Source organism: Anser cygnoides, chromosome 9 (genome assembly GCF_040182565.1).
Source record: "Anser cygnoides isolate HZ-2024a breed goose chromosome 9, Taihu_goose_T2T_genome, whole genome shotgun sequence".
NCBI lineage: Eukaryota > Metazoa > Chordata > Aves > Anseriformes > Anatidae > Anser > Anser cygnoides.
Window position 1 is genome coordinate 4,856,538 of NC_089881.1, and position 26,062 is coordinate 4,882,599.

Sequence of the window (26,062 nt, forward strand, 5' to 3'; positions counted from 1 at the left end):
AACTCCCTGAAGTCAGAAGAGTTCTGAAATGTGAAAGCAAATCCAAAAATAATACAAAATAATAATTAAAAAAAAAAAAAGCCACTCTCCCTGAGTGAAAATCTGTGATAAAATGAACCAGCCTTTTAACTAATCACAAAATTCTTTAGATATGTGTCTTGAAAGGCAACGGTGCCATTAGGCTGATTGATGGGGCTTGTGAAATGATCTTTAGGGCTTTCCACTCTGATCAAAAATCTTCTCAACTCCTAGCATTCCAGCTGGCCCAGAGATGGAGAGAGAGATGTCTTCGTAGATCCTTGGGATGCGTTCAAAAATGCAGTCTTTCTTTTAGTCATGTAAGTATATATGTCTTTGGTACTTTTCCAGCCACTCACTTAAACTTGACTGTGTATTGAGCACTAGGTGTTAAAGAAATATACTTGTCTTTAAAGCTAACTAGAAAAGGATTTTCGTTTGTTTAATTTAGAAGTTGGCATTTTGCCTCATACTTTTTCTCGTTGCTAATAGCAGGCAATTTCAATCTCTGTCAGGTCCTGAGAACTGCTACAGGAACTGAGTGCACAAGAGGAAAGGATTTACACCTTTCCATTTGGCTGACATAGCCTAATTTGGCAGGAAAAAAAAAAAATCTTTGGCACTCCTGGTTTCAAGAAATTTGCAAATCAAGCAGGGTTTGCTGAGCTGTTGTCTGATGTCTAGGAGTTGCTAAACTGTGATAGCATTTCAACAGCAAAATGGCTACAATAGAAGGTGCATTGCTTCTATTGTTCCTAAAGAGTCTTGGGAACATCTTAGAATTTTCTTGCTGTTATTTTCCTGAACAATCTGGTACTAGAGGCAAAGTTTGCAGTTAACATTCATCCCATGTGTTTTTCATTTATGCACACATTTGTTAAATTCCTCTCCTGCTAAGATGCCTACTTGATTTTAAAAAAAAAAGGGGGGGGGGGGGGCGGAAATCTTTGAGGAGGAGAATTCTTGGATGTCTTTAGTGAAGGTCAATGCAAACCTGGGCAAGTGTATGGGGAAAGCCCAGCTTCTGGCATCCACGGTGCCATCTGGGTACTGCTCCCGGCAGGGACTGTCCCTGTGCCTGCATCTCCTGACCCCTGTGGAGATATGCGCTCAGTGACTCAGGGAGCACAGGCTGGAGCCTTAATGACAAACGTGTTTTGTCACAGGCAAATGAATGAGAATTATTCCTAATATGTGTCAGTGCGCACAACTGTCCTGCATATTGCAGCTGTCAGAAATACCCCTTATGATAGCCTCTGAAGTGAAATTGATGGAAATATTAAGTAATGTTGATTAAAAACAGAGATTGTGTCATTTTGAAAATGCCAATTTATTATGACTGTTTCACAACTTTCACTTTATATATATATATATATATTAAAGTCCTAAAACCAACAGAAAGTAATGACTCATATAACTGAATCTGTATTACTGGTTGACAAAGGTCTCTGAAGAGAGCACGCACCTTCCTGTAGTTGTTATAACTCTTCAGTTAGAAGAATCAAAAAAATAGGAGAAGATTAAAGGTAAGCAATTTGCAGGATTTTTTATTCCTCCACTCCCAGCTAGGCATGGCAGGATCATATTGAACTGCAAAGGAGATAATTATATTAAAGAAATCATTCTTACAGTCTTAAATTGTATTAAATTTACTACTAGTATCCCCTGTCCATACTAAACCAGAAGCATTTTACAGATGCGTATTTTCTTTACCATGGTATCAAACTTGATGTTTGTCAAATTAAGGAGTATCATCGATATGTGCAATAAAAATGATTTTGGGGAGTGCTAGGCACAACTTGCGTAGCTCATTTGAAGAATATTTCTTGGCTTATGCTATATAGGCTGAATCTGCAGACTCTCTAACGGCATTTTAAATTGAAGTAGTGATTTTAATAACTACATGAATAAAACATCCCCAGCCAGGCAGCTGGAGCCAAATATGCTTTGAGATCTGGCCACAGCACATTTCAATCCCTAGAACGAATTTGGGTCAGAAAGAAGCACTATGCAATGTGATTGCCAGCCTGAGTATCACCTGCAAAACCTGTTACTGTTGTTCAAATATTTTCTTTTATCAGCACAGCAGGCCTGGATAAAGTACATTAGTAACAATGAACCTCAGTTAATACGCACTACATATATTAGGAACATTTTGCCATACATCTGATACGCCCATCCTGGTAACAAAGTCTTGCATAGACACAGATTTGCATTCTAGTCGTGTGCAGCTCTTCACCCGTTATGATCTTGTGTTGTTTTCTCTGTGCTTTATCTTCTAACGTCTTGAGAAACTGTAGCTATTACCTCTGAGTGGGTCTGTTACCAGGCATTAGCATGCCGTGTCCTCTCACCAGGACAGTATTTATTTAGGTATTTCCTGAAGGTAAAACCAATAACTTACTGGCATCAAAAGCTTATCCTTACATTGCATCCATGACACAGCTATTCAGAGAGCCAGGCTCAGATCACGCAGGCCTGATTTATCAAACCCACTGGGCTCACTTCACAAGAGAGCTGTGCAGGTTCAAGATATCTAATATGTGATTTTTTGCTCATGTGCTTTAGGGCTCCTTTCAGACCTAAAGTCCAAGAACCACAATCTCAGTCCTGAAATCACACCTTCCTTCCTGCCACACCTTCCCCATAACCTGCCTTATCTATGTCATTTACAAGTTTTTTGAAAGAGACTGTCTATTTTTTTTCTTGTGTGTGCTTGCCTGGTGCTAGATATTATTGTTTGTTGGCCCTTAGATAACAATGTAGTAAAGCTGATAGCAATAATCTTCTAGTTTAAAGAAGAATGGTGTCTGTTGAAAGCTGTGTAAAGGCTGAAGAACAGTTGTGATTTTCATGAATGTTTCACATTTTTTATGCAGAACTAAAAAAACAGGCAGTTGTACTGGGCAGCGGGCTTAAGGAACTTGTGGCCATGTCCCAGCACCCAGATCACAAGCCCCTTTGGCTGTTGAAAGCCTTCCTCCTTCAGCCTCCAGTTCTGCCACCTGCACAGCTTGGCCAAAAAGGTGCGTGTGTCTGGGGAATAAATGCACGCTACTTGGCTTCAGGCAAGGTCATTTAGGTTAGTTCAAACAGCTGACAAAGGTGGGCTTGTGCCACGCAGCACGCTTTGTCCAGGGTAGATCAGGGAAACAGTAGCGTGATTCTGACCTGTGGAGCTACAGGAAGAGGCCTGATTTGTGCATCCTTAGGCTGCAGAGCCAGGTCTGGAAGAGGATGTTTACTAGCAGCCTCAAAAACAATGAGTGTTTTCTGTGGCTACAGTCACGTGGCAATTGTAGAAATGGCTCTGTGGCAATCACAGACGTCCATTCCCATCCATAAACTGGAAATTACTGTCTTCCTCGTACAGCTCAGATGTCCAAATAAGTCATCTGGACACTCCTCGTGTCTTTCAGGACAAAGGCAGCAAGGTCAGCGAGTGCTGGCAGAACCGATGTGAGTGCATCCACCTGACCTTGTGCTGGGATTTGCACTTGGAATTTTTTATACAGCCTTCTCGGTGCAGTAGGGCTGACTGGACAGCTGCTGTGGAGCGATGGCAAACATCTGGATCTGTCACATCTTAAACAGGCCCAGCTGCTTCTCCAGTACATACCTGAGCCCAGACTGAAGATCCATCACGTTGCTCCCCGAGGCTTTCCATGGCAGTGTGAAGGACCTGGAAAGTATGCAAACAGCATCTGAGTAGAGACTTCTCCTGTGCAGGAGTAACTTTACAAACAATGCACATATTTAAGAGGAGGAAATTTCCACATGGGAAACTAGAGTTTGTGCCTGAATGTGAAATGGCCACAAATGCACCGGCATTTTAAGAATGCGAGCCGACTGAGTCTCTGTCACCTAACTAACAGGAAGCCTCAAAGCAGCTGAGGCATGAAAGTCAGTGACAGCCACAAGCACGGTAATCTCTGGGAGCGTGACTGCACAAACTCTGAACCAGGTTTCTCCCTCACCTCTCTAAGCGACTTCTTTGACTCCCAAAGAAGCTGAGTCGGTACTGAGAAACAGGATCCCAGGAGAACAAAGATCTGTCGGCCCCCTGGAGCAGGTATTCCCTGCCAGCACCGCGGTCCGGTCGGCGAGTGCCACCGAGCGGCTTCGCTGCCCGCTGGGTCTGCTGGGGGCAGTGCTGCCGAGTGAGCACCTCGGTAAATCTGGGGCTCCTGCTTTGGAAGAAAGTGGCATTAGCTCATCTGACAAAACATGCCCTGTTTGGACTCAGGCTTTACTTGACTGCTCAGGAATATGATAACCCTGTCGACCACTTTCCAGATGCTTTATCCACCAGGATTAGGACCCCTCAACCTTTTGATGCATCAGTGCACCATGGTGCTACTGGTATGGCTTCTTAACTTTCACGTGGGGTGGTGCACAATATTTTTTTCTGTGGTTTGTAACAGAAGCTTTTTTTTTTCTGAAAATTTGCCTTGAGTGTTTTGAAGCATCTGTCTCTTTCAGGCCATTTTCTGATGCGTTGTGTACGTGCTTGTTCCCCTCTAAGAGCGGATAAAATTAAGCGGTAAGAAAAATTTCTGAACCTGAACCATTTGTCTTACCACACCACTGCAGCTTTCACTGTTGGTTGCAACTGCTGTAGCATGGATTTTTATTTTTATTTTTATTTTTTTTGAGCACAAAACACTTGTTCTGACCAAATCTCATGTCACACTGCTGAAAGCCTGTACAAACTCTCCACATGACAGTGAGACAGTGGAGTCACAGCTAGAAAATGGGGCTAACACAAGAGCCTGTCATTTCTCAGTGTGATTGCAGCACAGTAGTGAGGACACAGGCATTTGTGCACTTACACTGCACTGTTGTAGTCCTTGTTTGACAGAGACCATGGCGCAGGGCACAAAAAAAAAAAAAAAAAACAGTCTGCACAGTAGTTGCAGCAACTGCTGCCATACGAAGAGCTGCAGTGCTGGGGAATTACAGGCCATCAGTCTGCCAAGGTATTTTGCAGTCATATTGTGCAAAATGCCTGTCAAAGGCACACATTACAGCCATGAATTTGCACTTGAACTGAGACTTGAGTTAGCCTGTTAAGGACTTCATTATTATTCCATGTATTATTCCAGCAACCTTGAAGTGGGTCAGGTACTAGAAGGGAAGCCAGTCCTGGTTGGACAGCATTAATTTTTGTTATTATGTGCATTGTCTGGTTAGACCTGTTTTTAAAATGTGCCACTACATGACGTGCTCGTTACAGCAACCTCAGCATCTCTCCTGCCAGGCCCCCGCACGCAGCGAGCAAGCAGTCCGGAGCCGGGGCCGGGCTGGCTGGCGGGACTGCAGGCAGCACGCAGGGCTCTGGGGGAGAGCACGGGCACATCAGCACAGGTTTTGTCTGAGTCAGGTCACTGATAGCTAAAATAGGGCTGGGGTAGTGCCTCAGCATCTCTTTTCCTTCCTGCTTGCAAGAATATTTGGAAGTATTTTAGTCTGTTTTGATTTTGGAACTGTTGAGCTGTTTAGGCTGTCATATTTTAGCATTTACTCTATTTGTGGTGACATTCAAATGCAAAATGAATTATATTTAAGCATAGCCCGGCCAAATGTTCTAAGCAGTGAGTTTCTGTGGAGGAGCAAGCAAATAACCTTATGCTGCCTGTTTTCATTCTGCACACCTCAGGCTTTGTGCTCTGCAGGAACAAACACTGCTGGCTGCGTGTCAGGGACCAGCCCGGCTAAGCCCCCCAGCTCCCACGTACACCAAATCAGCCACTGAGATATTATTTTGATTTGCAGGGGAGGGACTAGGACAAGGCACTGTAAGTATACGTTTATCTGGTTGTCCTGAGCTTTGTTGTTCTTTCAAGTGATTTGGAGTAAGGTTCTGGTTTTGGCAGAACAACTTTTGGCAGAATCCTCAATACGATCTATTCATAACCACCCTGTGGTTCATTCATTTGATGCTGGTTTTGCTGGTGCATATCTCTGAAGTGTTAAAAAAATACAAATTTTTCCTTAGGTTGTAAAAGTTGTGATGAAAAGAGTGATTCTTTTATTGTATCTGCCAAAATAGGACCATGGGAAAGTGAGGGGACTGTCTAACTGTTACCGTTAGTGCATCACATATTCATGCAAATCTGAAAGCGGCCATCGCATGCAAAGTGTGCAAGCATGTACAAAAAAAGAAAGCATATACCCCCTAGTCAGGACTTTAAAGAGAGAGAACTCATTGTATTTCTCACACAAACATGCAAAAACTATTTTGTTTCTTTTTTTTTCTGCAGGATGACCTTACAGAGAGGTCAAGCCCTGAAACGCTTGCCCCTGTGTTTGCAGTCACGCGTTTAGGTGCTCTGCAGAGCAGGATTGGGTTATTCTGTTCCCTCCTGTGATAGAAATCATTTTTTTCTTTCTCCTTGCGTGTTTCAGTAGTCAAATATCACTGGTGGTTGCGAGGGTAAGGGAGTATGCAAGAAAGACCTGAAAATATGTATGGATGATTCCTCAGAAGTGAAGTTTACTTCCAAAACATCCTAGATTTGGTGGAGCACAATCAAGCCTTAACAAGGAAAGAATCACCATAAAATAAAGAAATGTTATTCCCAAAGGTATAAAGAGAATGCTTTTCTGTATGTTAAACAAGGGCCGTGTTCTGCTTTTAAAGGCCTGATTATGAGGATGTAAATTAAGATTGATTCTCATGTAATGTACTGTTTGCTTTCTTCTAAAATTCCTGCTGCATGGACTTCGCATGACTCAGATAAGTGCTAAATCAGATTATACAAGCAGTGTTTAAATAATTAAAGATTTGTTGCCACCTTCAAGATAAACATGTCAATGAGAAAGGTCATCCTTCTCATTCAGGTGAATATATTCTGCATGGATTAGCAGGCACCTGACAAACTTCCATTAGTGTATTTGGTGATATCACTGATATCTAAAAGCGGAGGGTTGAGGGGAAAATAAAAATAAATAAATTAAAATGGTAAATGACTGCTTTGGATAACGCTGACTTTTTCTCCACACAGTACAAGTTGTTTGGGGGGCCTTCATACCTCATAGCTGCCTGTGGTTGTGATTAGCAGAAAACGAGTATAGGGCTGTTGCAATGCCCAGACCTGAACTTTCAAGAAGGAAGACCATTCTCCTCCACATGAACCGTTACTTCAGCGCAGGAATAACAGAAGATATGGAAGATCTGTATGTCAGATAGCTGAGATGACCTGGTTACAGGCGGGTGGCTACCTCTTCCTATGCTAATCTGTCCCTTCTCCACCCATCTGTCTCATTTCTGTCTTTGACCCACCTAGAATTAATATTATAAACACTCAATGAACCTCTAAATTAGTTTTTTGTGTAAGCTCAAAGCCTTAATTTTCATCAAAACTACCTTTTGTGCATTATGTATGGAAATAGAAATTTTGCACTAAAAAAATGGTAGTTGTCTCCACCTTGGACAGTCACAGAACAGACCTCAGACATGAAGGGAGAAGCTACGGGTGTATTTCTATACAGGAGATATCCCTGCTGGATCATAAATCCGCTCAAAAAGAAGTCTCAGACTGCAATTTCAGCTTTTAATAATGAAGTTAGCACTAGCAACATGTGTGCTAGGGTGCTGTATTGGTAAGCTGATGGTGTAAAATAGAGCTCCTTGACATGAGAATTGAGGTATGAGAGTAATTTGATTTTTTTCAGCCTACTGTGCCAAACTGAGCGGTGAGTAAGGATGAGTCAGCACTTTTCTGACTTTGAGATAAAAATATGCGTGAGGAGCAACTCGGATGGAGAGAAGGGAAGCGGCTGGTGTCCGTGGGCTGCTGTATTCGTAAGGCCAGGATGAGAGGAAGCACAGGGGCAGTAATTAGAGAAGTTAATCTACAGCAATCCGCAGTAATGGGTACAGGAAAAGCACACGGGGATTGTTCTCAGCTGCCTGCTTTGTTGGGAGAAGACAGGCCGGATCCTTAAACAGCTCGAGGGAACAGCTTTGGGTCTGTAAAGCGGGACCGACTCTGTTGCAAAGTAACGTTTTCAAAACGTAAACTGGGTTTCGCCACCAATTTCCAGCCCACTTCTGTTCTGGGGGCCTTTTCGACAAAAGCCAACCCCAAAACTTTTCACAGGACGTGGTCTTGGCAGTCCCAAAACAGGAAAAAGACAAGAACGGGGGGCACGCCGCGCTCCGCGTGAGGGGCCGAGGGTCGCCCCTAGCGCCCTAGGCCCCACTTGAGCGCGACCCGGGTGAGGCCCAGCCTCCGCCCCACGCCCCGCCCCCTCCCCGCTCCCACCAATCAGCGCCGCCCTCTCCTCCCCCCTCCCCTCTCCGTCCCCTCCGCCGCGGCGGTGACAGCTGGGCGGCGCTCTCGCGAGCCTTCCGCCGCTCTCGCGAGACCTGCGAGGCTCACCCCCCCCCCCCCCCCCGCCCCTCCCTCCCTCCCTGCCGCCCCCCGCCCCGCCCCGCCGCCGCCGCCACCGCCCCCGCGGCCGGATCCGGATCCGCGCCTCGCTGCTGCCGGGGCGGAGGGGAGGGAGCGAGGGGCGGAGGGAGAGCAGCGGCGGCGGCAGCAGCAGCAGGAGGAGGAGGGAAGGAGGGAAGGAGGGGGGCTCCCGGCCCTGCGCACTGCGCGATGCTCGGCCGCCATCGCGGCGGAGGAGGAGGCTGAGGGAAGCGCCGCCACCGGAGCGCGGGGCCTGCACCGCCGCCGCCGCCTCGCCGCCCCCCGGCCCGGCCCGGCCCGGCCCGGCCCCTCCCGGCCTCGCCGCAGCCCCGCAGCGCAGGGCGCCGCCAGCGGCCTCCCCGCACCCGGCCTCCCCCCCCCCCCCCCGCCTCCCGGCGCCCCTCCGGAGAGGGGAGGCGCCGCCGCCGCCGCCGGCCCCGAAGATGTCGAACCTGAGCAAGGGGACGGGCAGCAGGAAGGACACCAAGATGCGGATCCGGGCCTTCCCCGTGAGTACCGCGCCTAGGCCGCGGGCACGGCCTCCGCGGGCCTCGCCGCCCCCCCGCACACACACGCACGCACGGGGGGGCCGGGCTGTCAGCGGGCCGCCCGCACCCCGGCGGGAGCCGAGGGGCCGGGGGGAGGCCGGGGGGGCGAGGGGAGCGCTCCCCGCCGCTCTGCGGGGCGGGGGGCCGGCGGCCGGCTCCTTTGTTTTCAGGGGAAGGGCCTCCGGGCAGGAGCGGGCTGCCTCGGCGGCACGGGCTGAGCCCGGAGAGCGGGGGCCCGGGGGGGGGCTGTGTGCGCCCCGGGGGGGGCTGCCCCGGGGGAGCCCGTGCCGTGCCCCGCCAGGGGGCTGGGGTCGGGGGGCTGTAAGGCGCGGGTGGCGGGGCGCCGCTTGGGCAGGGGCTGGGGCTGTAAACACCTCGGCACAGGTAGCTCGCGTGCCCCGCAGAGCCGTCCCCGTGGTTTACACAGGGGAACGATCCGGATTATTAATTTATGCCGCCATAAAGCTCGCCGTGCTCTGACAGCTGCTTCAATTAAAGCTCGCAGCAGAATAACAACTCCGCTACTGTTAATGGCGTGGAGGAGCGAGAGGAATCGAAAATCTTCGCTCAGCCCGAGGACCGCCAGGAAGCGCGTGCATGTGTGTGTGTTCATAGGTGTCTATGTTAAAAGGGAGATACTTAGTTGAGTCACTGGCTTGTAAGGTTTAGCGTAACTTTTTGATGTTATGTCTGATCCCAGTAGGCAGTAGTACAGAGCCACTGTGCCTTGCCTTTATAAAGAAACTGGACATACCTGTTTGTCCTAGTTCACTGGCAAGGAATATATCAATAAATTTGCTTCATCAGAGATCTCGCTGATGAAATTACAGAATTCTCTATATTTTCAACAGTTTGTTCAGCTACAGCAATCTGACTTACTACTTTCCTCTTACTCTTCCCTCTGCTTTTAATCGTTGACAGTTGCGTTTAGTGGTAAAAGTCAAAATAAAAAAATGAACTATGAAACGTGAATTTTAGCTGATGAAAGGTTTTTAATTTCTAAATTACATAGTTTTTTTTAAATAGTCTTTTCCAAGAATGTCAGTTTATTTTAGGAAATTTTATGCCATAGAAATAAAGAATTACTTCAGCGTGGCCAGGGCGTTACTGACAAGTAGTAGGAAAATTGCATAGAAAAAAAAAAATGATAAAAACAGTGTGCATGTTTTACATCAAACTACACCCCCCAAAAAATAGCATTCTTCTAATTTGATAAACAGATTCATTTATCTCAACTGTGAATATGTAGCAGTGGTTCAGCCAATAAAGGACAATTTAGCAATGGAATAAACTTGAGTTTGTGTTTTATTTGTTTCACCACTTGTGTAAATGAGCACGTGAAATTAGGTTGGTGGTTAGGAATGCTCATACAGAGCTCTGCTCTTATGGAAATTCAAGCGCTGTCATCATTTTTTTCTTGTGAAATTGTTCTTGCTAGCATTGTTTTTCCTTTTTTCTCAGCTGTTTAAAACAAGTCTAGGTTGAAGTCCTAAAATTGAGACAAAAAAACCTCCCCCAAATTATCTTCCCCCTAAAGTATGTATAGGCATCCATCTCCAATAAGTATGTATAGGCATCAAGGCCTGCAGATCTCAAATGTTGGATGACGTCTGTTGACAGCAGTTTTTCAGGTGTTCCCTTCAATAGATTTCTTCTAAGACGTTCTGTTGACAATCCTGTTGATGAAGCGTTTATGGAGAAGCATGCACTTGGCTGAGAGAGCTGGAGGGCTTCATCTTTCCTAATTGCAGAAGGCAATAACTATAGTTCATGTAAAAATCTTAACAGAGATTTTGCAGAGACCTAAGTGTTTGCGTATCTTTGGTCCTGCAAATAGTGCCAGCGACTGCATTGGGATTATTCGTGTCAATGAGGTTACATCTGTGTGCAGGATAGAATCTATATTTAGAACGTGTACTATCTGTACTTCAGTCACTGATCTTCGCTCTTTTATCTCAAATTTGGTGCTTCTGCTCGCTACTGAATCGAGTGCTTTCAGAGGTGACTTTGTGGATTGCTTCAAATTGTTCAATTTGCTTCATATTGATCATCTTCCCACAGTAGGTCTACCTGTTCTAGCTGGATTCTCGCACGGAGGTAGCTACTGACTATTGTATTAAAGTAGAAGTAGCCAGATTGGACGGGTAAGGTTCCTGGAGCCCAGCAATATTACGGTAACTCCATCCGCACGCGTTCCGTCCCTTTTACGTGGCATAGTTTATGAAATGTCACGGAGTTGTCAGCGATGTAAGTTAATATAGTTTGTAAGATTTTTTTGTGTTATTTGGAGTACAGTAGTGTTTTTGCTAAAAGGTAGTGTGTGTATGTGCAAAAAATACAGATTTGATACTGCTACAAAACATGTATTCGTGGCTCCCTGTTGTGGAGACGTGCTAGAGGTTGTCTTCCACACCCTCCCCAGCTTAAAGTACTCTCGGGTCTCAGGTGGTCTCGCACTGCTTAACTCTCAGTGAACCCGCTAGTGCTGGCTAAAGGAATACTTTAAGAGTTCTCGAAACAATCTTGCAGCAAATCTAATGTTGACATGATTTACTTGACCTGTGAAAAGTGGTACCAAAGAGTGACAGTTGTGCACTTGAAGCTCTTGGAGAGATATCTACAACTGTGATCTAGAGTGTATAATAAATTAGGTTTCCTGCAAGTTTTGTTGTTAGTTAGTGAAAATAATAGCCTTAAATGGGTTTTGATGGAAGAGTTTTAGTAAGTTTAAAAAAAAAAAAGGGCACATACTTGTTTATTCTTGTAAGAATAAACAGTATATGAGAATTCAGGAAGCATTTGGGAATTAGTTTTCAAATTTTATTAAAGTAACATTCAGCTAGAATGAATGACCTTTATTTTCTTTTTAACTCTTGTAAATTGATATGTTAGTGGTCACCATAAAACTGGTGGGATAGATCTTTCTGAAAACCAGCATGACCTGATGTAGGTTATTGGGTTTGATCTTCATAATGTGTTTTTTCCTCAGTGCTTTTAATCATTTTCATTTCCTGCAGAGCTGTCTTCACTCTCTAGAGCAAGGCTGCAAAATAGTATTTTGCCAGTTCTCAGAACTATCTATTCTGGTGAATCACTATTATATGGTTACATTATGAATTCTGGAAAGCATTTAGACAGATCCTACGCATGCATTTGAGATAGAATGAGTCTTTCAAGTGTGTATATATAAGCTTCACTGATTCATTTTATTTGAAATACTTGTGCCCAAGAAAATTCTCGTTTCATGCAGTCTTATGCAAAAAGGCCACTTTCAACCCAGTTTATCAATTGATGTTACTTCTGAGATTTCAGAACTCCTTTTGAGGAAGAAGTCAGTGGCTTCAACTCTTACATAAGAAGTACTAAGGCTCACATCTTCATTGGTGCTGCTCCTTTCCCTTCAGATCTAACAGCCACTTGTTCAAGGCTTTGTATAGGCAAAAGGTCCCCGTCCCCCCTTCAGGGAGTGCTGACTTCTGTGGTTTGTTTTGAATCTTGGAGAATTTATGATGCAAGTCGATATGAGGTCTGTTAAATTTATGCTGCCAACCTGCAATGTGTAGATCTATCAATTCAAGAAGTTGATGTAAATTTTTTTATCTTACTTGAACATCTTATAGCAGATAGAGCCTAGAAAACATGTTGAGCTGCAGTTAAATCTCTATACGTTCAGATTATACAAGCAATATTTGTATTTCTGCTTTGGCTTAACCTTCAGAACATATCTGCTGTATTGCTGAGTGTGAATGGGCAGACATGGAGGACAGGATAAGGACAGAATTGGAGGATGGTTTACTGCAGGCTTTTCCAGCTCTGATTAAAATAATGTAACTCCACTGAGTGCTGCAATTCACAGCGGACCGCCCAGTGAACTTGATGGTTTTCTGTGGTTGGCTTTGTGAATCTCACTTGCTTTAGGTTCTCGAATAAGTATTTGCAAGAGCATCTTGGCTCTTAACCCACATAGTGCATACAGCAGTAAGAAGTTAATGTTTGCAACCAAAATTTTAGTAGGTTTAAAACTTAGAAGTAAAGCAGACCAAAAAATTAAAACACTGTTTCTTATTCAAACGAAACAGGTATTGTTTTGCTATAAACTACAATTACAGAAATATTTGCTGTTTATTGTACATTTAATCTTATGAAAGTCTTCTAGTTTCCACAGATTTTTTTTGAATTAAATGCTATGTGTTACTTGTAGTATTTTGAGGAGATGCTAACACTAATTCCAAGGTAGCCTTTGAATTGTTATGGGTTCTTGGTTTTATTTTATCTAACACACTGTAAGTATTTTCTTTTAGTTGTGGTCTAACCTAATCTCAGTAGAAATTCTTAGTTCTGTAGATACTTGGGGTTCAGTCTCAAGTTTTCTTGTTTTTCTCTTGGTAGCTTCTGAACTTTCCTTGTCAGGTCTTAAGTTCTGAGCAGTCGTCAGTCCACATGGTCTGAGGTTTGAGTAAGTGTCCCTGAGTGGCACTGGAAAGACAACTGCTGTTTTTGCATCTTGCCTGCGCTTGAAATTCACATGAAAAAATCAAGCAAAGTATAAACCAGAATGCACTGGCATTCTGTTAAAAATCTGTTAAGATTTTATACTGGCTGATTCAATCGGTGCTTTTTGAGTGGCTTGGTAGGTTTCTCCACCACCTCACCCTCCCATGGTCGTGTTGTATAGCAGCATGTTATTAAACAGGAATTACCATTTTTACCCTTCTAGATAGCCACAGGTAAGAGGGCTTTGAGAGCTGCTATAAGACTGATCGATGTTTTCTGGTATTCTACACGAGGTTACGATAATAGTACATAACAAAGCTAGAAGATTTTTTTCCTCAGAAAATTATTATTGTTATAATTTTTGAAAATGCTTCTCTTTTCTGTTCCACACAGGTGTGTGCATGGCCTAACACGACACCATTTCTCAGAGTTTCAAATGCGTGTTCTCAAGTCTTTGGCTTTGATCTGTAGGACAGGTAGTCTTAGTGCGGGAGCTTTTACATTTTCATCACCGTGACTGATCTATGGTGTCTGAATCTCTCTGTATGTGGTGAAAGCATTTTGCGATAGATTGGGACAGATTTTCTTAAGATAATTCAAATGAGTTCATTCACAAAACACAGTAATCCTGTGATGTTCCAACACGGGTTCTTGGTCTTGTGCTTATGATGGCCGGATGTTGTCTTTGGTTTCTAGTAGCTGTATACGCAGAAAACCAGCTCTTGAGAAGCAGGGAGCTTCTATTTCTCATTGTAAATCGCTTTTTGTGAGGAAACAAGGAACAGGAAAGCATTGGAATATAAAATTGTAGCATGCCTGAACATTTTTTTGTTACATGATTATTTTTCTGAAATTCAGTTAAAGTCAGCAGAATCTTTTAAATCACTAATGATTCTTTTGTAGAAGTGCAAAGTCTGGCATATCAGCAGAAGTAACCACTGTTAGGTGATTTAACAAAAGAACTCCAGTACAGACACTTTTAACACACAGACTTCAGGCAAGGAAAAAAGCCTACATTTAGTACTTGAGTACAGCAAGGAGGACAAAATTGTAATAAATATTTACATTTGGATGGTGCTTGCTGAGGGGTTGACTGGATTCTTCAATCAGTTATGCAGAAAATTAGTGTTTAAAGGGCTGAAACCATCTTGTTGTACATTAAGACCTAATTGTATGTAAAATGCACACAGATAACTTGCTTTATTTGTTTATAGTTGTGGATGAAGTCTGTGGAAATGCCAATTTTTGTTTTAATACTAATAAGTTATGTTTGTCTTCATTTGTATTTTCAAATTACAAATATGGTATAAAGTTGTACTGTAGCTTATCTCATAAAAAAACATTATATCCAGTTCTTATACTACATGTAGCATAAGTGTGGGCTATGTGTTTCTTGTATTTTGTTTATGAAAAATCTATATTGAAATTAAGGCTTGTCTTATTTTTATACTGCCTTTATTTTTAAAGTATTGGTGCTGTCTGATTGGACCTGTTTTTTCACATTGCTATATACGTGGGTATATTTCCATGTGTAGTTCTGGATTTGTTTTTCTGTTGCACTTCTTTCAGTGTTAGTTTCGCCCTTCTAGGCACTGCTGATTTCGATCATGGTGTATACACTAAATAGTGCCCAAAAAAAGAAGAAAAATCCAAACCTGAACAAAACCCACAAGGAAAGTTTTCTGTCAGCATGCAGTGGTATTGATTATGTGTGTATTTATAAGTGATTTATTAAATGTATCTTCTTCCTTTCCCTCTCTCAAGTAAACTGAAAAAAATATTCTATTGTTGTCCTCTGTCTACCATAAGATTTTATTTTATCTCATATAAAAGTTTTGGATTATTAATGCTGTAATCATTGGGAATAGAAGTTGTCAGCAAGCTCCCCAAACCTTTAAAGTCCACCCCTCCCTTCTTCCCCAAGTAGATTATTTAGTTTCTTGCTATGAAATGGCTTTGGGGAATGTGGCTGCAATCTCTATACACTGCAGAGCGTTTCATAGATTTCCTCTTTAAGTTGTGCTGATTTTTGAACAATTGTAGAATACTGAACTACTTGTAGGTTAATTGAGGGGGCGAGGAAAAAGACCAACAAACTGGTTCTTGTGGGACTTGCATTGAAGTGAAGTGAGCAAGGAATGGGCCATTTGTGGTTCCAGGAAACCTTCCGAATTCAGGCCACGGAGGCTGGGAAGCCGAGGCCCTACTGGGTTTTTCATTCAGGGAAATGGCGCCCTGAGGAGGAGCAGGCCTCTTGCTTCCACACAAGCTGCGGGCCTCTTCTCCCCCCGGCGGCCTTCAGCTGGGACTTGGACACACGACATCTCTGCCGTGCTTTAAAGGCATTATAGTTTTAATATTATACAAGCTGTTAGCGTAAGAGATTTGCAAAGTCTGCTGGCAGAGGCATGGGAGTGGTGCGGGTGTGCGGGCGGGCAGCCCCGGGCCGTTAGGGCGGTTGGAAGGCAACGCCTGGCACTCCTCGGCCCGAACGGGCAAACCTGCGCCCGGGCCCTAAAAGGAGTCAGGGACCTAAATCCTGCCGACATTTTGGAGCTCCGGCATTTTTTGTTGTTGGGTTACAGATGGAGTTTCCTTTCAGCTCTAAGGTCTGTAGTATGTTGGAAGTCGTTGCAGTGGAAGAGGAATGAGGCACCTTCCCTCTCCTGCAGTGTGAGGGCCTGCGCGCGGCCCGTCAGCAAGTAAGCTGCTTTGTGAAAATTTGCAGTCGGGCTTACTTTGTGGCAGTTAGCTCATGTTCACGTAGTCCTCAGAGTTTGAAAAGTATGACCTGGGCTGTTCTAACGATTTTATTGTGGAGTGAAATGTTAAATGACTTGAATGACTAAATGATTTCATTCACTTCTGGGCCTTGCTTGTAAACGGTGAAAGGCCCAGTAAGTTTGCAAAACCTTGTGCCTCTGTTTCACTGTCATTTCACCTTCTTCAAGAGCCTGTGTGACAGCTATGGACAGAGAGCTGAGCTCTTGCTGTGCAGAGCTAGCTTTGTCTCCCAAGTACCCTCTAAATATCTGGCATTCTGCGGACAGAGGAGGTGGACGGTTTGCTCCCTGAAATCCAGCTCTTCATTCCATTTCTGCTGTCCTAAATAGGTTCAAATATTTTAACACCAAGTTGGCATAGGTTAGAAACCTTAAACCCATTGTAGTTCATTCAGCAACGTGTTTTCTTCTGTTACACAAACCTTTCATATTTTTTCCATAACTTTAATTTAAGGAAACTTGTCTTAGGATCACTACTTCTGAAGTGAGTCAAGAGGACTCTGAACTTCTCAGTATTCTTCAGAATACTGATACCCATTTTTATCCTTTTGGGCAGGAGAGATGAAAACAGCTTTGGTGTCAATTTTTTGTATTTATTACTCTGTTTCATTCAGAATCGACTGGGGGGAGTGTTAAGCAGTCCTGACCTGCTATATTTTTTGTGCAATCAGTACGAAATCAGAGTCAGAAGTAGGAGGATTACTGAAATAAACCAAAAAGTTATTTCCTGTCTAAAAATTCTTTTGTTACCTTGCAAAGTTAAACATGAAAGATCAGACTTCTTGAAGTTTAAACTAAGATCTAGACTTTGGCTAATACTTCCCAAATTAGCAAGAGAAGTTTCAGAACTATAGGCAGTTCTTCCTCACTGTTGTTTAGGTTGAAGTGTTCTTAGGAAATAAGTAGTTTCGTTACAGGTATTTCATAATTCTCCATTTTCAGACATCATAGTAATGAGCACCGTAGAAATGTCCTTGAATGTTTTTAAAAGGACCATGGTTAACAATACGGGCAATGTTGCTCCTTTGGCTGTATAAGCACTTCCATTCTGTAGCAATGACAACTATCTTTTGAACTGGAACTTGCTATTTTTAGTTTCTATACCAATTCAGTTTTTCTAGATGCTTGAACAAAACCAGTTACTTATTATTTTTTAATACTTTTTTCTAAGCAAGTTTCATATTTCGGTGGCAGGTGGGCAAAAACTTGCACCTGAATTAAATAACATGCTGCAATCCTCTTTGGTAAAGCATTTAATTTTAGGATAAAGTCACTGGTATAATTAGTAGTATCTTTGAAATATTGAAGAGGAATTGATCCCTGCCCCTGGTGCATCCATCCTTGCTGGAGGATAAGATCCTTCAGACCTTGCTGACTAAAGTAGATGTGCGTTTCAAGGTATTTGGGTCATGTGGAAAATAAATTGTAAGATAGATGAGTGTGTAAAAGGCAAGATGAAGCTTTATGTAAGCAATCATAGGTACAGTATTTACTAACTTTACTGATTAATTTCATTTACTAGTCAAGTGAGGCTGGTCAGCTGTCTCTTTTTTTTTGTTGACCCATACAGATGAGTGACATTCTGCCTTTATCTGTATTAATGAGTGACTATTTGAAGGTGCATTTCTTAAGTTGAGCATCATAAATTTCAAATTAAAATCCTAAATTGGTTTCAAGAGAGAATAGCATAGTTTGTGGACTAGCCCTGATGGACCTGCAGGAGAGAAAAAAGCTAGAGGAGTCTTACCCATGGACTTAAACTTGCTGTACAAGAGTCTGTGTCTCTAATGGAAAAAATGAAAGGATCAGTGAATCAGAGTCTCAGTGGTGTCAGAAATGAGTGAATACACAACATGAGACTTGTTCTGAATGAAACAGATGCTTCTGCTATTTATAGCTATCTAAAGGTAACGCTTTGATCTTGAGCAATCTTTCGAGAGCTGACCAAATATTTAGTCTTTCACACTTGTGATACACGCTGTGAAGCAGTTTGGGGGAAGGTTGCCCTTAGCCTTTTTGTATCCAATACGTCCTCACAGTTACACGTTAGTAGTTACAAATACTGTGGGGGGTTAGTGTAGGGAAAGTGCGCAAAGGTCTGTAAATGGAAAGATGTATGTGCTCACAGAACCAGTGCTGATTCTGTTTCAGTTTATATTTAGAGCTGTCTGCTTCTCCAGATTATCTTGATTGTTTTTGCATCTTTTAAAGCAACGAAACAAAAGGTTTCAGATTACGTTTTGCCTTGTGTTTATTCAGTAACTGGTGGCTGCTCAGATTTACATAGTCCATAGGCACAGTTCACATGAAACAGGTGCCTGGGAGGAGTTTTCTCATTCTTCCCCTTTCTTCCAGGACACTGTTCCATAGATCTGCAAGATTCAAGTTGGAGGGGCATTTGGAGAAACTGAAAGAAGTTGTGTATATATATAAAAAATAATAGTAATAATTGAGGTATGTTGGCAGGTCAGGTTTAGTCTCATTTTTCTGAATCTGTTCCTGAAATATGGAAGAAAAAACAGTCTCTGATCTGTCTTTAAATATGTTGGGTTTCCTAACCATGTCGAAAGCATTGCTGTAGTATGACATTTTCTGTTTGTTAAGGACTTGTTTTAAACTTTTCACAGAGACTGTCAAGTGGCTGCTGTGTGGTGAAGCTCCTGTGTCAGGTCTGCTAATAATGCAGTCAAATATTACTTTTTGAGGGGAAGAGCAAATCTTTTTTTTTTTTTTCTGGGGCTTTGGCCTTATTAGAAAAGGAAGTTCTTGAAGACTTACAATTTGCTGTAGAATTTATTGAAACCAAGCAACCAAACCCAGCCCCTTCCTTTTTAAGCCCCCACCCCAAAACAGCACTTGTTTTGTGATGAGCCCAGCAGTGCTCGCAGACAATGCCTTGGAGGTAGACCAACCCTATCAATCACCGAGCGGGAGGTGCAACTCCATCTTTTGAGAAACAATCGCTATTTAATCTACTTATCTCTTCCGCTCCATGCTGGCAGAGTGGCTTTTCGTTGCTGCAGAACTCATTTCAGTGAACGGGAGGAGGACGGGGGTTTCGCCTACTGTACTGCAGCTCTTGGGTGTTCTAATTGACAGAGGATTATTTTTGTTGTCTCAGTTGTGCATTCTGCTTACTTTTGAGCAAAGTCTGGTAGAGCTGGGAAGGACAGGTAGATATTGCAATTCCTATGTTTGTACTGCGTGTGTGTTTTCATGGAGTCCTGTCTAGTTTGCAGAGGCTTGAGCCCTTTGGCGTGGCTGGGTGTCAGCCGAGAGTTGATTTTCCTCAGTCGTTATGGGGTTACTCCGCTCATCTTCTGAGCCAGGAGTGGATTGCGGTGCAGTCCGCGAGTATTCCTTGCGCGATGAATCTGGAGAAGCCTGGTGTAAAGGTCGCCCTCCATAACAAGTGTAATGCTGGAATGCCAAAGGGTGAGTGAAGAACCAGACTCGGATATTAAAAATGGTGTCAATATTGAGTGCTGGAAATGGTAACTGGCCATAAGCAAACTCCCAAGTACAACTTCCCTCCCACCAGCCCACAAACAAACGCCCTCTGAAGGAGTGTAATAGTGTAGTAGGCGTTTCCTGGCACTCTCGGGAGACATAGATGATGTTGGATTATCATCTCCAACTGTTGTTATAGGTCACTTAGGAGCAAAAGGCTAATTATTTGGGCTGCTTTTAGTGGCACGTTGTGATGACTTTCCTGTGACTCTTTCAGCAAATGGCCAAAGTGGGCTCGTGACCCAGATCAGGATCCAGTAGGTCAGGATGCTCCTTACTTTCTTCTTTCTATCCCTTCTCTTAGCTTCCATTTGTGTTTTTCTGTGTGTCTCGACCTGTTCAGATAACACACTATTCAGGACTTTAGTGCCTGGTCATGTTGTTTGTCTGAGATCAGTTGTTTTTATTTCAGAGTGTGGGTAATGGAGTTGTTGAATTCTTGACATACTGATGTTTTCTGGACATGAAGTGTAGCCAATGTATCCTCTTCCAGGTATGCCGATCACTACACAGAGATAAAGATTTCAAAATCCAGAGGAGAGTGAATATTCTTGTCCATTTGTCATTAGTGAGAGTATCTTTTTATCTGTTCTGCAGCTGAAGAAGATAGGGAACTAATATGCCATGTTCAGAGGATTCTTGGAGCAAACTCAGGGCTGCATATCTCTGTCATCATAAATTCTTGCCTTTTAAATTAATATTAGAAGGGCTTATAAAAATTCAAGTAGTGATTAAGTTCGGAGGCAGGAGATGTGCTGCTCTTGCCGCTTTCTGGTTAACCTCAGCCAAGCTTCATCCAGAATGAAGGTTTCAGGCAGAGGATGCTACACTCTTGTGTAACAGGCTATCTAGTGCCATCTTGATGACTTCCCTGTCGTGAAGTGACAATATAGTTTTCACAGTGTCCCTCACCTCATGGACTGTGGGTCAGGGCCCCTGTGGTGGCAGTTCCTGATGGCAGCAGTCAGCCCCTGCTCATTTTGTCTGCTGACAGCTGGCAAGTAAGGGAGTCTAACAGGCTGCAATTACTAGGTGCAAATGTTTACTAACAGAGCTGCTAACTAGCTTTAATTGCCAGTATCCACTCACTTCCTTCAACGTAGGCAGCGTAAACACTCGCGTTCTGTAATTTCAATCTGTGCTTGCTCTGGGGTATTAGACATAAAGGATGTCATGGGAAGGAATGAGGCAGGTGTTGGTTGAGTTTCTGAAAACTTGATTACTGCAAAGCAACTCTTCTTCGTTTCTGAATTGATCCGGTTCACTTGGTAGCATGTAGAATTGTGGCAAACGCCCTGCTGGAAGCTACAGTAGAAAAATTGAGTAGTGATGTTTGCAACCTTTAAAAAGGAAAAATCTGATGCAGGTCTTTTTACAGACTTTCAAAACTTCTGAGAATTTAACAGTGGCCTGTTTGGCATCAGATGTTTGTGGGAGCTTCGTGGAATAAGTGATTGCTGATTCAGGCTTGGAGGTTTTGATAGGATAGACAAACTATTGTTAAAGGCAGCACATACATCTGATTCTGCATTGTGGCAGTACTGTGGAATAAAGGACCTTTTGAGTCCTTTGCAGACTTTTTTCTGTGAAATGACTACAATATCAGTATACATGAAAGTGCAGTCTAACTTCCTCAAGATGTACTTCTGCTTTGCTTTGAGTTCAGATGTTTGTGTTCAAGCTGTATTTTTGAATCACTAGCATTAGAGCCGGAGTTTGTGGAAGTTTTCCAACTAGTGGCTTGTTACGAACAGACATCTCTCCTGCCAATGATGGACTTGATTTCTTGCCCATTCCCCAAGAAAGGTAATGTTCAGATAAACTGGAGTACATTAATACATTTCCTCTCTTTGGACGTTGGCTTCTAACTATCTTTTTATGAAACTGGGTGTAAGCATTATTGAAATTATTGGGATTTTGCTTTTAATGCTTTTTTTTGAACCTGTCTTTTTTTTTTTCCCCCGAGAAGCACCAGCAGAAACAGAAATTCAGCTTTTGCTAAAATCTGCTAGAATAGAAGGCACAAGTGTGACAACTGTATTGCAGCCATGCAGTTCACTTTTCTAATATGTGGCCGTTAGAAGAAATCTGGGAATGAGCTTGCAAGAACATTTGGGTTTTGATACTGTATTCAGGTTTGTGGAAGAGGATCACACAAAGGCTTTGCTGTTAGTTGGGATCTGGAGAGTTGTGTAAATCTATACTGGATGATCTCTACAGGGTGATTGGGATTATAATTCTCTAACAGAGTTTTTAGAGATGTTTTGGTACAAAATTCCGAGAGGTGAAAAAGTGGTTTAGTGGCACCATGAACTAATTTTATTTATTGCTTGTTTTTTTTTGCTTTTTGTGTTTTTTTAATCTGTGTACAAGTCTAATTTAAGGAAAGAGTATGAAAAAAGGTGAACCTCAAGCTCGTAATCCAAGAGTAGATCTAGGCATTGCAGTTCTTACACAACTTTGAAGGTGATACAGTGGCAGTTCAAAGTTAAACCACTTTCACTAGTGGGGAGGAAATAACTTTTTTTTCAAAAACTCTACTGTCTGATAAGGCAGAGTTATTTAAAGTGTTTACCATCTCTGATTTGCTGGAAAGCACTGATGCAAACAAGCTGGTGAAGTTTGATCTTTTTTGGAAGACGGGGCTCTTCTAACCTGATAACTTAGAGCTTCAGCAAACCTGTTTCCCCCAGAACATCACAGATAGCAATCTAAATAGTCAGTAGCAGAATAGGAAGGTGCACTGAGCAGCAGAGTCCTTTATGTTTGATCTTATATGGTAATAAGTTTATGCTATCATTTAAAATATACCTGTATATTTATCCCATGGAGAAGTAAACTCTTTGAAATTACCTTTTATGAATCTTTCTTGTGCTTCCCAGGCAGATTGGTGTGTGGTTTAAGTGGCAGAAAGTTCTATGTTGCACTTAACTTCAGTGAATTTGGAGCAAATATTGCAACTATTCCTTCATTTTTGATAGCATTTGAATTAAAAGTAGAAGAACTATCCCATTTTTTCTTTTCCTGAACAGATCTGAATTATTAGATGTAATGCTTATCTCTAACGTACAGAAATGTTTCCTGACTGACCAACAACCAGCAATGCTATATAATACCTTCCCAAACTAGTGGCTGGAGATTTGCCTGACTTATTATAGATCATATATTTGTTTAAATGTGGTAAGCAATTAAATTGCAGTAGAGACACAAAAAAAAAAGTCATGTTGGCTGAGGGATTTTTGATTAGCAAGGGGAGAAGATGGCATAGGTAGGTGTTGCATTGAGAGTCTGCTTTGTTTGAAAACAGAATGGCATTTTTGTGAAAGAAAAGCTGAAAGGCTTTTACGTGGATCGCTGTCTGCAATTGCTGCCTAAATAGTTGACTTCATTATCAGTACTTGTAAAATGGCTTGTTCAGGAAGACTTTAGAAAATCATTTCCCTGAAGAGGCACCAATGTAGCAGATGCAAATTAAAAGGAAAATAACTGACCTTTCGATATTACAGGTAGGAGAATGAGCAAGGTGTGTGTGTGTGGAGGGGAGGGGACGTTCAATTTCTGTGCTATTGCTTCTGGAAGATAGGGAGCTAAGAATTTCTCAATGTGTGTGAGATCTGTTTTTGTTTTTTTTTTATACAGACATTGATATATCTGTCAAGTTTCGGATGTGTACGTATCAGTAGGTTAGAGACTCTGTTATCAGGAGAGTGAGAAAGTGGTGAATGATGGGGATATTTTTGGAATGAAAACCTTTGGTTTTTAACCAAAATTCCTGAAGACTAGGGGGATGGGAGATAGTGTTTGTTTCGCTTTGTTCTGTTTATCATTGTGTTTGACTACAAATGCAATCTAGTCTTCAGTGTCCTTCCTCTCCTTACTTTGTGGTTTTTGGGTGGAAGGGGAGGGAGAAGGGAGATATACCAGGGTGGGTTATGGTTTTCCTTTATGCTGTCATACCATTCTTTTTTACTTACTTATTTTCAAGGGTGCTTTTATGGTATTGCTGGAATCAAGGGTATTTTCTTTCTCTACAGTAATTCTGGGAGAAGTATTTTTTTTCTTCCTCAGCGTTTTTCTTTAGGTGTAAAAGGCTAGATCAAGTCCTCCTCATATAAAGTAAACCAAAAGTATCTTTAAAAATCATATTTTAAATTTGCTTTAATTAAAGTGGATTTTCTTTCAGTTGGGTGATGGAGCTTGAGTAGATCAAACTTTATACAATACCATCAGCAACTTTGTTGCTGTGTTTCTTTGAGCCTGTGCCATCCCAAATGCTGCTTTATCCAGATAGCATCATATTTTGAAGCACTTGGTTTCGGTAAATAACTGGGATTGGTAAAACACCATTGTAAACTGTTTCACACGAATCACTAGATAGCAATGGACAAAAATTGTTTTGGTGTTCTGTTGAGACTTTGTTATAACATTTTCTTTCACTGATTTTTTTTCTGTACTGGTACTGTTTTTATTTAGTGTATTTACTGAAGTACATATAGTCTGAATAACAGAGGAGGGTCATGCATGTTCTGGTTAGAGCCTTATACATATCCTATAGCAGGTTATTTAATCTTGTGCAGGGGAACCTTGTTCAATACAGCTGTTAATTTTGGAGATTTAAGGGATTTAGTAACAACATCTGTAAGCATTTGAATCTTAGGCACATAATTATTTGGCCTTTAGTACGTTGCAGTAAATAAAGAATACCTAGTTAGCTCAAGCAGATGGCTAAATGAGATTGCTAGCTCTGTGTCAGGCATTATTATCTTTTATGGTACAAGTTGATTTGGAGTCAGGTTAAGCAGATCAGTGTTTTAGTATGACTGGTGCGATGCTGACCAGCATGTTAGTATGGGAGGAAAATTAATTTTCGTTATTATTCTGTGGAGGAAGAGTAGGGAAGACTCACAGCCACAAATACCTGCATGGAATCTGGAGTTGGGTTCTGTGGATTTGCGGGTGTAGAGGAGAAAACATTAAGCCTTTACAAATGATAGTTTTCATAACTATTTCTTGAAAACCCTACCAGTTTCATCTGTACTGTTTTGATAAAAAAAACAAAGTTGGAATCAACAAAATGTGGCAGAAGCAGATGCTGCTTCTAGAGCTGTAACTTCTGAAGGTAACTATCTTGATTCTAAACAATGATGTCTTGTTTTATTGTTACAGATGACTATGGATGAGAAGTATGTAAACAGCATTTGGGATCTCCTAAAAAACGCCATCCAAGAGATCCAGCGTAAGAATAATAGTGGTCTCAGTTTCGAGGAGCTATATAGGAATGCCTATACAATGGTGTTGCATAAACACGGAGAAAAACTCTACACTGGACTGAGGGAAGTGGTCACTGAGCATCTCATAAACAAGGTATGTCATTTTTATGAACTGAAGTCCCTTATACGGAAGCATTCTGTTCAGTTATTTAAGTGACTATAATCTAATGTTACCGTGTAACATTTCGTTGAAGCTGTTCAATTGATACCCTAAAAAAATGGTGGTTTAGAGCTAACTTCCTGCTGCTTACTTTACTTCATGTTCCAGATAGTTTTTGTTACAAGTTACAGATGGAGGGCGCACCATAGGAAGTTTTTGAAAGTGTAAAACAGGAAACAACTCGAGCTAAAGCATCACTGCTGCGATGCAGCCATGCCGTTTTGTTGTTGTCTTTTTCTAAAAAAGCATTTTGAAGGCATTTTGTGATTTTCTCAGAACTCAGTTTGGATTGTTTTTCATCTGTGAAGCAAAATAAATACCTGTGCAACAACCTGTTTGTTACGGGCAAATGAACTAATTCACAAGTTAATGAGAGAGTTGTGCTAGGATTACACAATTTTGAGAGGCAGTAGGCAATATGCAAAAACACAGCTCAGCAGCAACAAAAGTCCTGAGCAGTCTGCATTCTATCGTTTCAACCTTTTCAAAGCCATGTAATTCAGTCAAAACGACACGCAGAAATTTTCTATTTCTGAAGATGTGTATCATCTCAGGAAAGGGCTCTTCACATCTTGTGTAAAACCACGGAACCATCTCTCTAGCTTTGGTGGGTAGAATTTAGGGTTGATGGTTAAGTGTGTTACTGAAACCAAGTTGAAGCTCACTTTTTATGAGTCCAGATAATATTTAGAGGTAATAGGATCTGAAGTCTAGGGAAGATGCTGTACTTCTTGTGGTAACGTTCAGACCTCCTATCTTTGGAAAGAAATGCACGGCCACTTTGATCCCATATACTGTCTGTGGGTTCAGATGGAGTGTCAGATTTTTGTCCTCTTATTACAACTTTTAATTAGGAAAG

The 26,062-nt window shown here is 42.2% G+C and overlaps 1 protein-coding gene and 1 long non-coding RNA gene across 3 annotated transcripts in view; one reads left to right on the plus strand and one right to left on the minus strand.

The window, feature by feature from the left end:
* Positions 1–1,024: 1,024 nt before the first annotated feature.
* On the minus strand, positions 1,025–9,019 carry LOC106036262 (uncharacterized). Its single transcript, XR_007163036.2, has 3 exons — positions 8,891–9,019; positions 3,638–3,700; positions 1,025–1,608 (listed from the first exon to the last, which is right to left on the minus strand). It is a non-coding gene; the product is annotated as an uncharacterized lncRNA (long non-coding RNA).
* Positions 8,457–26,062, plus strand: part of CUL3 (cullin 3) — a 56,070-nt gene continuing 38,464 nt past the window's right edge. Inside the window, exons 1-2 of one of the 2 annotated variants that reach the window (XM_048063039.2) lie at positions 8,457–8,947; positions 24,940–25,137. In XM_048063039.2, the coding sequence (XP_047918996.1) occupies positions 8,882–8,947; positions 24,940–25,137 (264 nt within the window). In that variant the 5' untranslated portion in view covers positions 8,457–8,881. Of the gene's footprint in view, positions 8,948–15,956; positions 16,183–24,939; positions 25,138–26,062 lie in introns of those variants that run through there. The other variant, XM_013181527.3, reaches the window with a different exon arrangement.